Genomic DNA, 11,475 nt, shown 5'->3' on the forward strand with positions numbered 1-11,475 from the left:
CGCCTTTTTCCTGAAGGAAAGGTGGGGGGCTGGTCTCAGCTTTCCCGATGTGCCCACGCCGATGTCGGGTCTTGCGTGGTACCTACACCCACATTCCAAGTTTCAGCAGAGGGACAAAGTAGAAAACGAGCAGTGTCGGAGTAAGAGTGATTTATTTTTGCCTTCTGACAGCCGATGAACAAGCACTATTTATTGTATGTTGTATTTAACTTTTAGCTCTTTTTTTCCCCCCAGAAGTATTTTTAGTGAAATGCAGTTATTTTAGTTTTTACAACTGCAGTTTTTTAAAATGCGTGTTAAGACTTGATCTTTGTTTTGCCTGCGTGTGTTTACGTACGACCCGCCCGTGCGGCACAGCGGCACCGCGAGGCCGCGGCCGCCCCCCCGCGTTGCCAGGGCAGCGGCGGCGGGACCGGCTCCCGGCCGCCATGAGCAGGAAGGGGGTGAAGCTGCTGGTGGACTCGCTGACCCGATCCTCCAAGCACTGTGAGTCTCCCCCGGACCGCAGGAGCCGCGCCGCCGCCGCCCGGCCGCCCCCCGTTGTGGCCATTCTCATCGCCTGTGGCCCTGTTCGCCTCCGACGGGAGGCACTTTACCGGCGCCCCCGTGGGAACAGCGGGTGGGGCGGGGGGGATCGCTGTCACGGCCCTGGTGTATGCCTGTGCTTGCCTCGTGTTTCACCAGTATGACTTACAACCTGTGTTTCCTTGTGTTTGGGCCGGGCAGTTAACAAAAGCGAAGTGGAATGTCTGGTCAATCTCTTCGACACGCTGGTGGCCAAGGCCAGAAGCGACTTTGCTGGGGTCGGCTTTAACCGCGTCGTGTTCCGAGACACCCTGCACAGCGCCTTTGGCATGACGGATGACGTGGCGTTGGACCGAGGTGAGGCGGACACAGCTCTGAACGCCACGGAAGGGGTTGGGATTACGCTGCCGACCTGATAAGTGTGTCCGTACCAAACAGCGCCGTCTCATCCCGGCCAGGACAGCAAAGGAGGAGTTACGCTCAGGAGCTGTTGAGAAAATGACATCTTTTCTTTCTTTATGCGGAATAGTTTTTCCTTAGTTCAGGAGAGTTCACGCTCTATTTCGAGGCAGACCAGCCAGAGGCAGTTGTGCTGCCCTGTGGCTGTTTCTATCGCAGTCGCTGTAGTGTCGTGACAGAAGAGGGCAGCGTTGTGGCACTTTCCTCTTTTCTCCGGTGGTTCCACCGGGAGCTGCGGTCGCTGATGGGGGACAGCTCTAGCTCAGGCTTGGAAGTCCCAGTAAGGCATTCTGTTACAGCCGGTGACTTTGGGAATAGAGGCTCTGTGAACAGCATTGAAGGGGCTGGGCAGATAGTACAAGGAGGTGAGAGTAAGGAGCCAAATAACCCGTTGAAAATATAGTGATTTCACAGATTGGTAACGAGGGACACGTTTGCGGTCACTGGGACAGTTGAAGGAATGATCTCTGATGTAGAGGTGTCCAGAGGAGTATGCAGAGCAGGCATGAGTCTGCTGTTTAAGTCTTGGGCTGCCAAGAGCCACCCCTTGGTTCAGCTTTCTCCATCTCTCTAGCAGGAGAGCTATTTACATGCCATAAAAGAAAAACTTGTTGAAATTTTATGGAGCAAGTCAAGTGTATCTTGGAAGATACCTTACATTACCTTATACATTCTTAAAAATTATTTTAATGTTTACATGCAAAGGGGTTGATTTCAGTTTGCAAAAGCAAACCTATTGTCTTCTAAGTAAAAAATGCTTGGCTCTGCATGAAGAGGTGTTCCTTCAGCCAACTTACTAATTAATATTCTAAAATACAAATTATTATAGGTGCTAGTCAATGGTTTGAGTTCCATCTGGAATTTGAAATACTGTATTACAGGCTGTATGAATAGTGAAGCTGTGAGATTGAAAGTTGCTTAGGGAAGGGAAAAGAAAAATATTTTGTTATATGACAGATAGGGGGTTATTTTTCTTTGTATATTTAATATATATTGTTTCTAAGATTACTTTCTCCAAGACTTTCTGAGACAAAAGCTAGTAATTTAAATTAATTAATCTGTATGCAGAATTATCCCTTATTTTAAGGGATATTGGTTTGTTTGCTTTACATCTGGATGGACGCATACTTCCTGTAGTTGTTTAAGTCAGGAAGGCAACGGATCAAACAAAATGTCTTAGCATGCAGGATTCTGGAGTGGAAGATCAATAAACTGAGAGGCAGAATCCCTTTTATTGTTACATCTTAGAGTCAAAAAGGGTAATCATACCTTGGTGAAAGCAGACAAACATCATAAGAAAAAAGATAATTTATAATTTTATTTGATTAAAGAAAACATCCTTTTTTTGTGTTTCCCTATTAAATAAATTTATCTGATACACTTCCTAGTGTTCAGCATTTTTGATAGAGACAACGATGGCTGCATCACTGTGGTGGAATGGGTGGAAGGCTTAGAGGTGTTACTTCGGGGGACACTGGATGAGAAGATAAAATGTAAGATTGATCTGTGTGCTGATATTTAGTAGTAATGATTGAATTCACGACAAATAACACATTGCTTTTGTTAGAATTTAGTAGTTACTCTTATAAAGTACTTGGTAATTGAAAAGTTTTCTTCTGTATAGTTTAATGCAACTGAGTTCTGAAATGGCTTCTCTGAGACAGTTTTTTTCTGTGTAAACTGCTGTTACCACAGCCACCACCTTATTTTGTTGCTTCCAAAGTCTTGCATTTGAACTGAAGTTTATTCTACAGCGTACAGTTTTGCCAAAATACATGTTTTTGTAGTCACACACAAAATTAGAAAGAAGCAGATGTATTTCTAGCATGGTTTTGGCTAATTAGCAGTCTCAGGCCAATCAAGACTAGTGCAAACATTCATTTACTGGCCTAGTGGGGACACAGCAGCAGTTCCATTAACTCCAGCAGTTCTTCAGCTTTAAAGCATAGATAGAAAAACTGTAAGATGGTAATGAGAACCTCCACAATAATAATAGAGAAAGATGGAGGAGAAAAAATAGCAAGAAGTCTAGAATCTTAAGCAGCAGGGAAAAAAAGAAGGCATGTGGGGTAAAAAAAATCACAATAGAAAAAGGAGAATGACAGCATGTTTTTTCCATAGTTCCCAGGTTGCAGCTTTAGCCATCCCTACTACACTATATCAATTCATCTGGAAGTGGTCAGGGATGTTGCAGCATTAGGTTGTGTGCCCACGGTGTAATTCAGTGTGTCAGTACAACTACAAACAGTAAAATAGGCATTCCTGCTGTAAGCACTATAAAAGATACTGGTGGGTAGTGATGCACCGTGTTGTCTTGTCAGAAATATTTGCCAGGAGTGTTTCAGCACATGTATGATAAATTTGGCTCAGTTGATAATGCTGTACAACATACAATTCATATTTCTATATATAGGTAACAGCTTTAATGGTATGTGATTATAGTTTGTAATCAACTTGAAATTTATTTGTATTTCAAAAGACTGTTTTCAAGTTTATGACCTGAATGGTGATGGATACATTTCGAGAGAGGAAATGTTTCAAATGCTGAAAAACAGCCTTCTCATACAATCAGCAGATGAAGAGCCTGATGAGGGAATTAAGGACTTGGTAGAGATAGCACTGAAGAAAATGGCAAGTACTTATTGTGATACTTGAGTGTCTTTCAAACATTCATTAACCGATACTTAAAACGTTTCTGTGAGGTAACAAAATATGGTGTCTGTTTTACAGTGGGATTCTGCAAGTCTCCTGAGGAGCGCCAGAAATATAATCCCAATCCAATGAGTCCCTCTCCAGTATTCTCATATGAAACTATTAATTTAGTACATGAATGTGCTATAAACTTTATGTATAAACTAGCATGTGTATATGTGCATGCCCAGTCAAAGCAAAAACCCAGTCAGAAGTGGAAAATTCAAAAGTGTAAACTTCATTTATTCCATCAGTACGGGCATCTGCAGTAGCTTAATCTTTAAATATCTTTGTGTTTTATCAATTGATCATGAAACGTCTTTATCCAGTTTATGTATTTGATAAGAATAGTAAACTCAAGGTTATTGTGAAGCTTGTTTTACAGTGCTTAATCTAGAATATCAGATGAGCCAGGGACTGTCTGTCAATGTCTTAATCAAATCAAGATATATACTCTCCCTTTCTTTTGTGGTGGTCAAAAATGTTCACTTAAAACCAGATCTTGCATCCCAACTTTTATTTAAGCCTATCTTTTCAACTTTTCAACCCCACCCTTTTGCCTTAGGTAGAGGCAAGTCATACAAATCTTTTCTGAGCAGAAACTGATGATCCCCAATTTGCAAATCAAACTAAAAATAGAATCCATGTTCTTTAAAGACCTGTTAAACAAAACTACAAGTAATAACCCTTTGCTGAAGTGTTCCCTTCCTTTTGTAGGACCATGATCACGATGGCAAGCTTTCTTTTACAGACTTTGAAAAAGCAGTCAGAGATGAAAACCTTCTCTTAGAAGCCTTTGGACCGTGTTTGCCAGACATAAAGGTACGTTAACCTGGAGTTCAAAAAAAACTACACAAGCCAGTTCCTTAGACACTTGCACCAATCCTGTGAATGTCAGCATGGGGCATCTTAGGCCAGTGTTGGGTTCATCCTCTCAGTGCCAGTTCTGCTGCCCAAAGGTGGCCCCTGAGCACTCCCACTCCAGGTTTATTGCAACACAATGCTGCAGATACTAATCTCATCACCAAGGGAAATTTCAGTCCTTTACATTGTCATCCCAGTCTCTAGCATTCCATCCACTTTATCTCATGCTGCAGCTGGGCCTTCTTGCCCTCCATGCCAGATCATTCCTTGGTCATAATTCCTACTGCTGAGCAGTTAAAATTTTAATTTCCCCTTCAGCTGTAACTTAGAATGTTCTGACTGGTCTGCCAGTGATGACACCATTAATGCTACAGATTTACCTTTTCTAAGCTAAAAAGCAAGAGATTGTCTTCATTGCATACAGATTTCAGTTCAGTACCTTTCAGTTCAGTACCTTTTCTGACTAAATAGAAATCCTTTAGTTAATTGAAAATTAACTTTTTTCCTCTTTTTTTTTTAACAGAGCAGTATGTCATTTGAGCAGAAAATTTTCCGGGCAAACTCCTAAATAGTAACTCCAAGTTGTAACTCCATTGTTGAATACTGTTAATAGGGGTCTTCGTCTTCACCATTCTTCGTGATCTAGTAAAAACAGTAATAGCTTCAAGTTGCTCCTGTGTTTCAGTATTCCTTTGCTGTAAAAGCTATTGAATAAATAGAATTTACTTCTGTAACTCTACCTAGAGTCCTTCTGTGAGTTACGAAATATTTAACAATATGAGGTACACAGGACAACACTGCAACAACAATACAGTACATTGGTTTCTTCATTCCAAGTAACAAATTGATACAATTTTTAACAGTGAATCACTGGGAAATATGGTATAAAGGAAGTTTTATTTTTTACATAAAAAAATAAGTATTTTAAACTATATTCTTTACAAAAGGACTGATGGAAGATGCTGCCAGCAGTATCTATATTCTTCTTCTCTGCTTTACAGGTGGTTTGGGTGAGCTGCTCTCTGGCTTTTCCACAGATGATGTTGAAACAGAATCTGCTACCTAAATTGGAGGGGAAAAAATTTAGTAACCTGTAACCATTACTTTTTTTATGCTCATTTTAGAGTAAGGCCACATCTCCAAGATTTGAGTATTGGGAGGGATTTATTACTGTCATCACACTTGTATTGAATTTTCCTGCTGACTAGAGGAAACAAGTAACACCAAAGGCATGATTAAACACAAGAGAGGTGAAACTTAGAAGACTTAGCACTACCTTTTTTGTATTTAACTACATAAATTGATTTCAGATATGCTCAGTGATAGAGCATTACATATGTCATTTCCCTTCTTCCTACCAGAGGTGTTTTCAAGCAAGGTTTAATGTGTTTTTTAAACTCAGGTATTTCAGGAAAGATAAGGAAAGCAGAAATGCGCACTTTGACATGTATTTTAGAAATGTATTTAATGTAAGTGGTGCTTACTTATAAAATAAGCACTTTCAAATCAATCTAATTAGTCATAGTCAAGGGAGTTTTTTCATATCTTAATTTAAATTTTAGAGATGTTCTATCAGGAATGTTTGACCTTCTAATTGATTTAATATCCTCCATAAAAGGCTATATATCTTAACACGTGCTTCTCAGCATGGAATTAATGATTCTGTACAGCTTTTAGTGGCATAAGATGTTGAAGCATAATGACACTGAACTCTGACTTCCATTATTCTCCTTTCAGAAACCAGATACAAGTAGCACACCAGAGTCAGCAGGACTACCTGCAAAGTTATCATGACTCCACATGTGGGGGAAAAAAAAGTGGTTTACTAAAAATCATTTAAGATCATGCTCTGACATTTTTACTTTCTCAAGTATAGTGTAAGAGGTCTGGAATAGAATTCCCTGCTATATTTGAGATTGTGAAAGAGTCAAATAGTAAGAGCTTTAAGTGGCAGATAAACTGATAATAATGAGTAAATGCTGAATAAAGCTGAAAGTCACTACTTTTGTGGATAACAAGCACCTATGTTTGAACTATCAGAACTTCAAGAAACCATACCTCTTTCAGTTTATTTCGAATTAATGTAGCTGAAGTATTCAAAGACTCATCATCCATATCCACTTTAGGTATTTCTGGTAGTTGTGGACCAATAACAACTTCAGTATTGTCCTCACTTGTTCCAATGAGGGAAAACTTGTTACCTTCTTCTCTCTTCCTCTTACGTTCTTGCAGGTGAGTTGTACGAGGCATAAACCTGTCAATTCCATTGTAAGTGGGAACCATTCTTTGCTGCATTAAGGAAGCTGGTGGAGTGTGTCCTCCTGGACGTACATTTGGAGTTAAAGATGTGTTTTGACCAAAGTACGCAGAAATGTCAGCACAATTGTTATCATAGTGCGGGGATGTTGACAGGCTCTGATTCTGATTCCCAGATGGATACGCCATGTTGTGGGATACCCCAGGAGAACTTGTAAAGCAGGATGGATCCCAGTTACTGGCTACATGTAATTCTGATGTACTCCATGGACAGTCATGCTCAGAGTTCTTTGAGGCTGTCTTCTTAGGGCCCTCTACTTTCTTCAACACAAAGCAATCTTTAAAACAACAACAAAAAAAGCACCCTCACTACTTCATGTCATTATTAGTTCTAACACCCAAGAACAAAACTTTAATATAAATGCAGAAACAGTATCAGTGATATTTGATTCCCAGCTACCTTTCTGTGATTTTTTTTTAAGCTTGAAATTTAACAAATTCAAGTTTCAAACCAGTTTTCCAGTCTAGTGCCTTTGCTGGTTTGTAGCATTGAAAAAACCCAGATGTTTAGATGTTAAAAATCAGTGGCTTTACTTGCTTTAAATATCCCTATGCAATGAGTAATGATACCCAAGTATGTAAGCACAAGAAAGGAGAAGCTTGTGCTCAGCAATTTGCTTATTCCTCAGCTTGCCCAGCCTTCAGTGTTGCCTGGGAACTCTACAGTACAGGAGCCTTTGTAAACACAGTCCATTCTTAACATTCCCCCAGTGCAAATATGTGGGCTGGAGAAAATTTTTTTTAAGGTTCTGATATAGTCATCTTCCTTCCAAAACTGTCCCTTTGGCATGCCTGAGGAGGCTGGAACAAGGGTGAAAATGTGATCCCAAATTTCCTGCCAGGGCTTTAAACTTCTGGTAACAGTTTGAAAGAAAACAAGAAGTGAAGGAAATACTTCATTATTAAAGCTTAAGCATTTCATTATTTTAGTCTTAATCAAAGCCAAAAAATTACTTTGAAAAGGATATACTTTTCTAAATACTGAGAGATGTCTCCCTGTAAACATACTTAAAATGCATCTGTATTGGGTTTGGATGGCCTGGTTTTTTGTAGCATGGGGGCTACAGGGGTGGCTTCTGTGAGAAGCTGCTAGAAGCTTCCTCAGCATCTGGCAGAGCAAATCCGTGGTGGCTCCAAAGATGGATGTGCTGCTGACCAAGGCTGGGCCAATTAGAAATGGTGGTAATGCCTCTGTGGGAACAGATTTATGAAGATAAACAAAAACTGGTTGCAGAGTTGTAACTGCAGCCAGAGAAGAGCAGAGCAAGAACATGACAGAAACAGCCCTGCAGGTGCGAAGGTCAGGGAAGAAGGAGGGGGAGGAGGTGCTGCAGGCACCAGAGTTGAGGTTCCCCTGCAGCCCATGCTGATGACCATGGTGAAGCAGCTGTGCCCCTGCAGCCCATGGAGGGCCGTGGGGATGCAGGGACCCACCCACAGCCCGTGGAGGAGCCCCACGCTGCAGCATGGGGCTCCCAGGCTGGAGCAGCCTGTCCTTGGAGGACTGCACCCCATGGAAGAGTGACCCATGCTGCAGCCGTTTGGGGAGGACTGTTGCCCATGGGATGGACTCGTGTCGCAGCAGGTCACAGGGAACTGTTGTTTGTGAGATGAAGTCACATTGGAGAAGTTTGGGAAGAACTGTCTCCCGTGGGAGGGACCCCACGGTGCAGCAGGGGAAGGACTCCTCTCCCTGAGCAGTGGGAGAAGCCACGGGTGATGAACTGACCATAACCCTCATTCCCTGTCTCCTTGTGCTGCTGGGGTAGGAGGTAGAGCTGGAAGAAGGCAGGGCTGGGGGAAAGGTGTTTATAAGGGCTTATTTTACTTCTCATTATCCTGCTCTGATTTTGTTAGCAATAAATTCACTTTGTATCTCTAATTAGAGCCTGTTTTGCCCTCGATGGTATTTGATGAGTGATCCCTCTCCTGGTCCTTATCTCAACCCATGAACCCTTCATTAAATTTTCTCTCCTCTGTCCAGTTTGTGGGGGGTGGTGAGTGAGCGGCTTTGGTGGGTGCCTGGCACCTGGCGAGCACCAACCCACTACAGCATCTTTCAAAGAGGTAGGTAAAAACCATTTTCTTTAACAGGCACTTTAGCCAAAACCCCACCCACCTCTGAAGAATGTTAAGATTTTATAGGAAATGTAATCACAAACCTCTTTGATTTGTTGCTTTTGCTATGTACTTTCTTCTATCCTGCAACTTCTCTCTAGTTTCTTGGACTGTTTCAAATTCTGGAGCATAGCACACATGCAGCAAACTACCAAAGAAACTTCGTTCATCCATTTTTTTCTTGGCCACCCTGAAGGGAATTAAATTGTATTGGGAAAACTGAGGGTTTTACTCCAACTCTCTAGAAACTTAACACATTTCAAGTACAGAAGTTGTAAAGATATTGCCCTGTCCAATACCTTGCACACTGCAGTTTTTTGAATTTTATGAGATACACTTCAGTAAATTGCTCTGCTGGATATTCATCTAGAGCATGATACTCATCAATGGCACCATACAATGCAAATTGTTCAACTAATTCCTTCATAACACCTAATGCAGGAACTCCTTGTATCAGTAAATAGCGAGATTCCAAGTTGATAGTGTAAACCTGAAAAAAAATAAAAACAAAGAGTATTCAAAAATGTTCCCATTCTTGCTTTATTGCAAAAGGCAGGCATTTCTCCATGTTTTCTGTTGTTCTCCAAATCCTCTCATGATGCTGAAAACCCCTATGTACTCTGATTTGCAGGGCAGTAAGCACATGGTTATTTGGGACCTCTTCATCCCTGAGCAAGAGCTCAAGCTTCTCAAGAACAGTAAAACATGAGACTTGGCTTTTCTGCACAAGGTCAGAGTACTACTGCCAGTTGCTGAGTAAAATCTCTTAAGTCACTGGCCAACTTCCATGCAAGACATGCTAGTAACCAGTTCATAGGAGGAACTGCCAAAATACAGAAAAAAACACTGGGTTAGGCAGACAAGTCGTGCAGATGAAGCAAAGTGCTTTTTCCCACACAGGGAGTTAAAAAACAATTCCCACAATTCCCTGGGGCAGATCCTGTGTGTGGCAGAGCTGTCTCCTTGCCATGGTGATCCAACAGCACATGTTTTAAAGACACACACACAAAATCTGGATGCTGAGAGAAACAAGGTCTTCTCCCAGCAGGTTAAAAACCAAACCAACCATTTTCTTCTGCTTTGTGTAGTGATGGTCACATAACAGACTCTAAGCAAAGCTTTTCAATGGCTCACTATGCACAATAGGCACCTAGGCAGCTCTTCCCTGAAATCAGAGGAAATTTATTCTGAGTTTGTTAAAAAAAACCCAACCCAAAACACAAACATTTAGACTGCGTAAGGTACACACCTCAAAAAAAAAAAAAAGAATATTCTGGACAAAGTGGGAACTGCTCGGGAAATCAGCTCTCAAACTTCCACTATAAAAAACACTCTCCACCGACATGTCACATAAGTTGTTCTTGTGGCAGCTGCATACTCCCACCTGCATTCTTTTTGGAACAAGAGACTGAAGGATCCTGATGCTTTCACTGTGATTTTTTTTTTTTTTTTGGCAGGTTTGTCCTTCTACCTCTTTCTTGTCCAGGAAAAAGAGATTTGAATGAGGTTTTTTTCACACTTGGGACATCCATACTATTTCTCCTGCGTGTATTCTCCAGTGCCCAGTGATGGCTGGATGCCTGTGGTGGCCATTGTCCCTCTGTGGATGCACAAAAGGCTCTCTGTCCTCTGCCCCACCGTGTACACTTGGAAGAGTAAAAGAACTTAATAGCTTTGAGACTTCATGAAGCACGGAGGGTTTGAAATTTTACAGGAGGGTGGTGATAGCGAAAGAGATGTGCCTTCTGTATGTGTGCAAGAGTGACCACTGTTCCGGCACTGGTGAGACCACACCTCCTATCCGGGGCTCAGGTCAGGACCCCTCTCCCCAAGACACTGAGGTGCCGGAGCGTGTCCAGAGAAGGGCAACGGAGCTGGTGAAGGGTCTGGATCACCGGTCTGATGAGGAGCAGCTGAGCGGGCTCAGCCTGGGAAAAAAGGTGGCTCAGGGGAGACCTTATACTCTACAGACGCTACTACAGACGCTCTCTACAACTCCCTGACAAGAAGCTGGAGATAGACGTGGGTCGGACTTCATGACCTTAAAGGTCTTTTCCGACCTTAGCGATTCTATGATCCTTTCTCACGCTAGCCCTAGAAGGTGCCGCTACAGCTCGTTGTACACCGAGCGCACACACAGATACCCAAATCTCGCAGTTCTGCTGCAGTAACGAGAAGCTCCTGCCGCGCAGCAGGCGAGGCCCACAGCCTCCCTCCCTCCCTCCCTCCCGTCCCCGGGAGCCGCGGGACTCCAGCGCAGGCCCGGCCCCCCCCGCCCCCCCCACCTTCACGGCGCGCGGCCGCCACCCCTCGCGGTACTTGGCGCGCGACTCGCAGGCTCCGAGCTGCGCGTGGTGCCGGCACGGAGCGCCCGGACCGCCGCTGCTGCCGGCCGCCATCTTCCCATCGCCCACCGCGCCCCGCGCCGCACAGCCCCTATTGGCTCCCTCCGTGAGGCAGGGAGAAGGAGCAGCTGTCCGCAGCGAAAGAGCCAATCAGAGG

General features: G+C 43.0%; 2 protein-coding genes across 3 annotated transcripts; one reads left to right on the forward strand and one right to left on the reverse strand.

The window, feature by feature from the left end:
• Positions 1–231: 231 nt before the first annotated feature.
• CLXN (calaxin) lies at positions 232–5,278 on the forward strand. 2 transcript variants are annotated; one of them, XM_048305672.1, is made up of 6 exons: positions 232–486; positions 727–882; positions 2,373–2,477; positions 3,464–3,615; positions 4,393–4,497; positions 5,063–5,278. In XM_048305672.1, the coding sequence occupies exons 1-6, from the start codon at positions 429–431 to the stop codon at positions 5,105–5,107; spliced, it is 621 nt and encodes a 206-aa protein (XP_048161629.1). In that variant the 5' UTR covers positions 232–428; the 3' UTR covers positions 5,108–5,278. The 2 variants fall into 2 exon arrangements, with proteins under 2 accessions (XP_048161629.1, XP_048161619.1); XM_048305662.1 differs by lacking the exon at positions 5,063–5,278 and having other exon boundaries at positions 361–486; positions 4,427–4,497.
• Positions 5,279–5,417: 139 nt separating this feature from the next.
• On the reverse strand, positions 5,418–11,406 carry RBM48 (RNA binding motif protein 48). Its single transcript, XM_048305610.1, has 5 exons — positions 11,259–11,406; positions 9,273–9,463; positions 9,018–9,163; positions 6,598–7,133; positions 5,418–5,601 (listed from the first exon to the last, which is right to left on the reverse strand). Exons 1-5 carry the CDS (start codon positions 11,370–11,372, stop codon positions 5,515–5,517), a joined length of 1,074 nt encoding a protein of 357 aa, XP_048161567.1. The 5' UTR covers positions 11,373–11,406; the 3' UTR covers positions 5,418–5,514.
• Positions 11,407–11,475: the final 69 nt, after the last annotated feature.

This window comes from Corvus hawaiiensis, chromosome 1 (genome assembly GCF_020740725.1).
Source record: "Corvus hawaiiensis isolate bCorHaw1 chromosome 1, bCorHaw1.pri.cur, whole genome shotgun sequence".
NCBI lineage: Eukaryota > Metazoa > Chordata > Aves > Passeriformes > Corvidae > Corvus > Corvus hawaiiensis.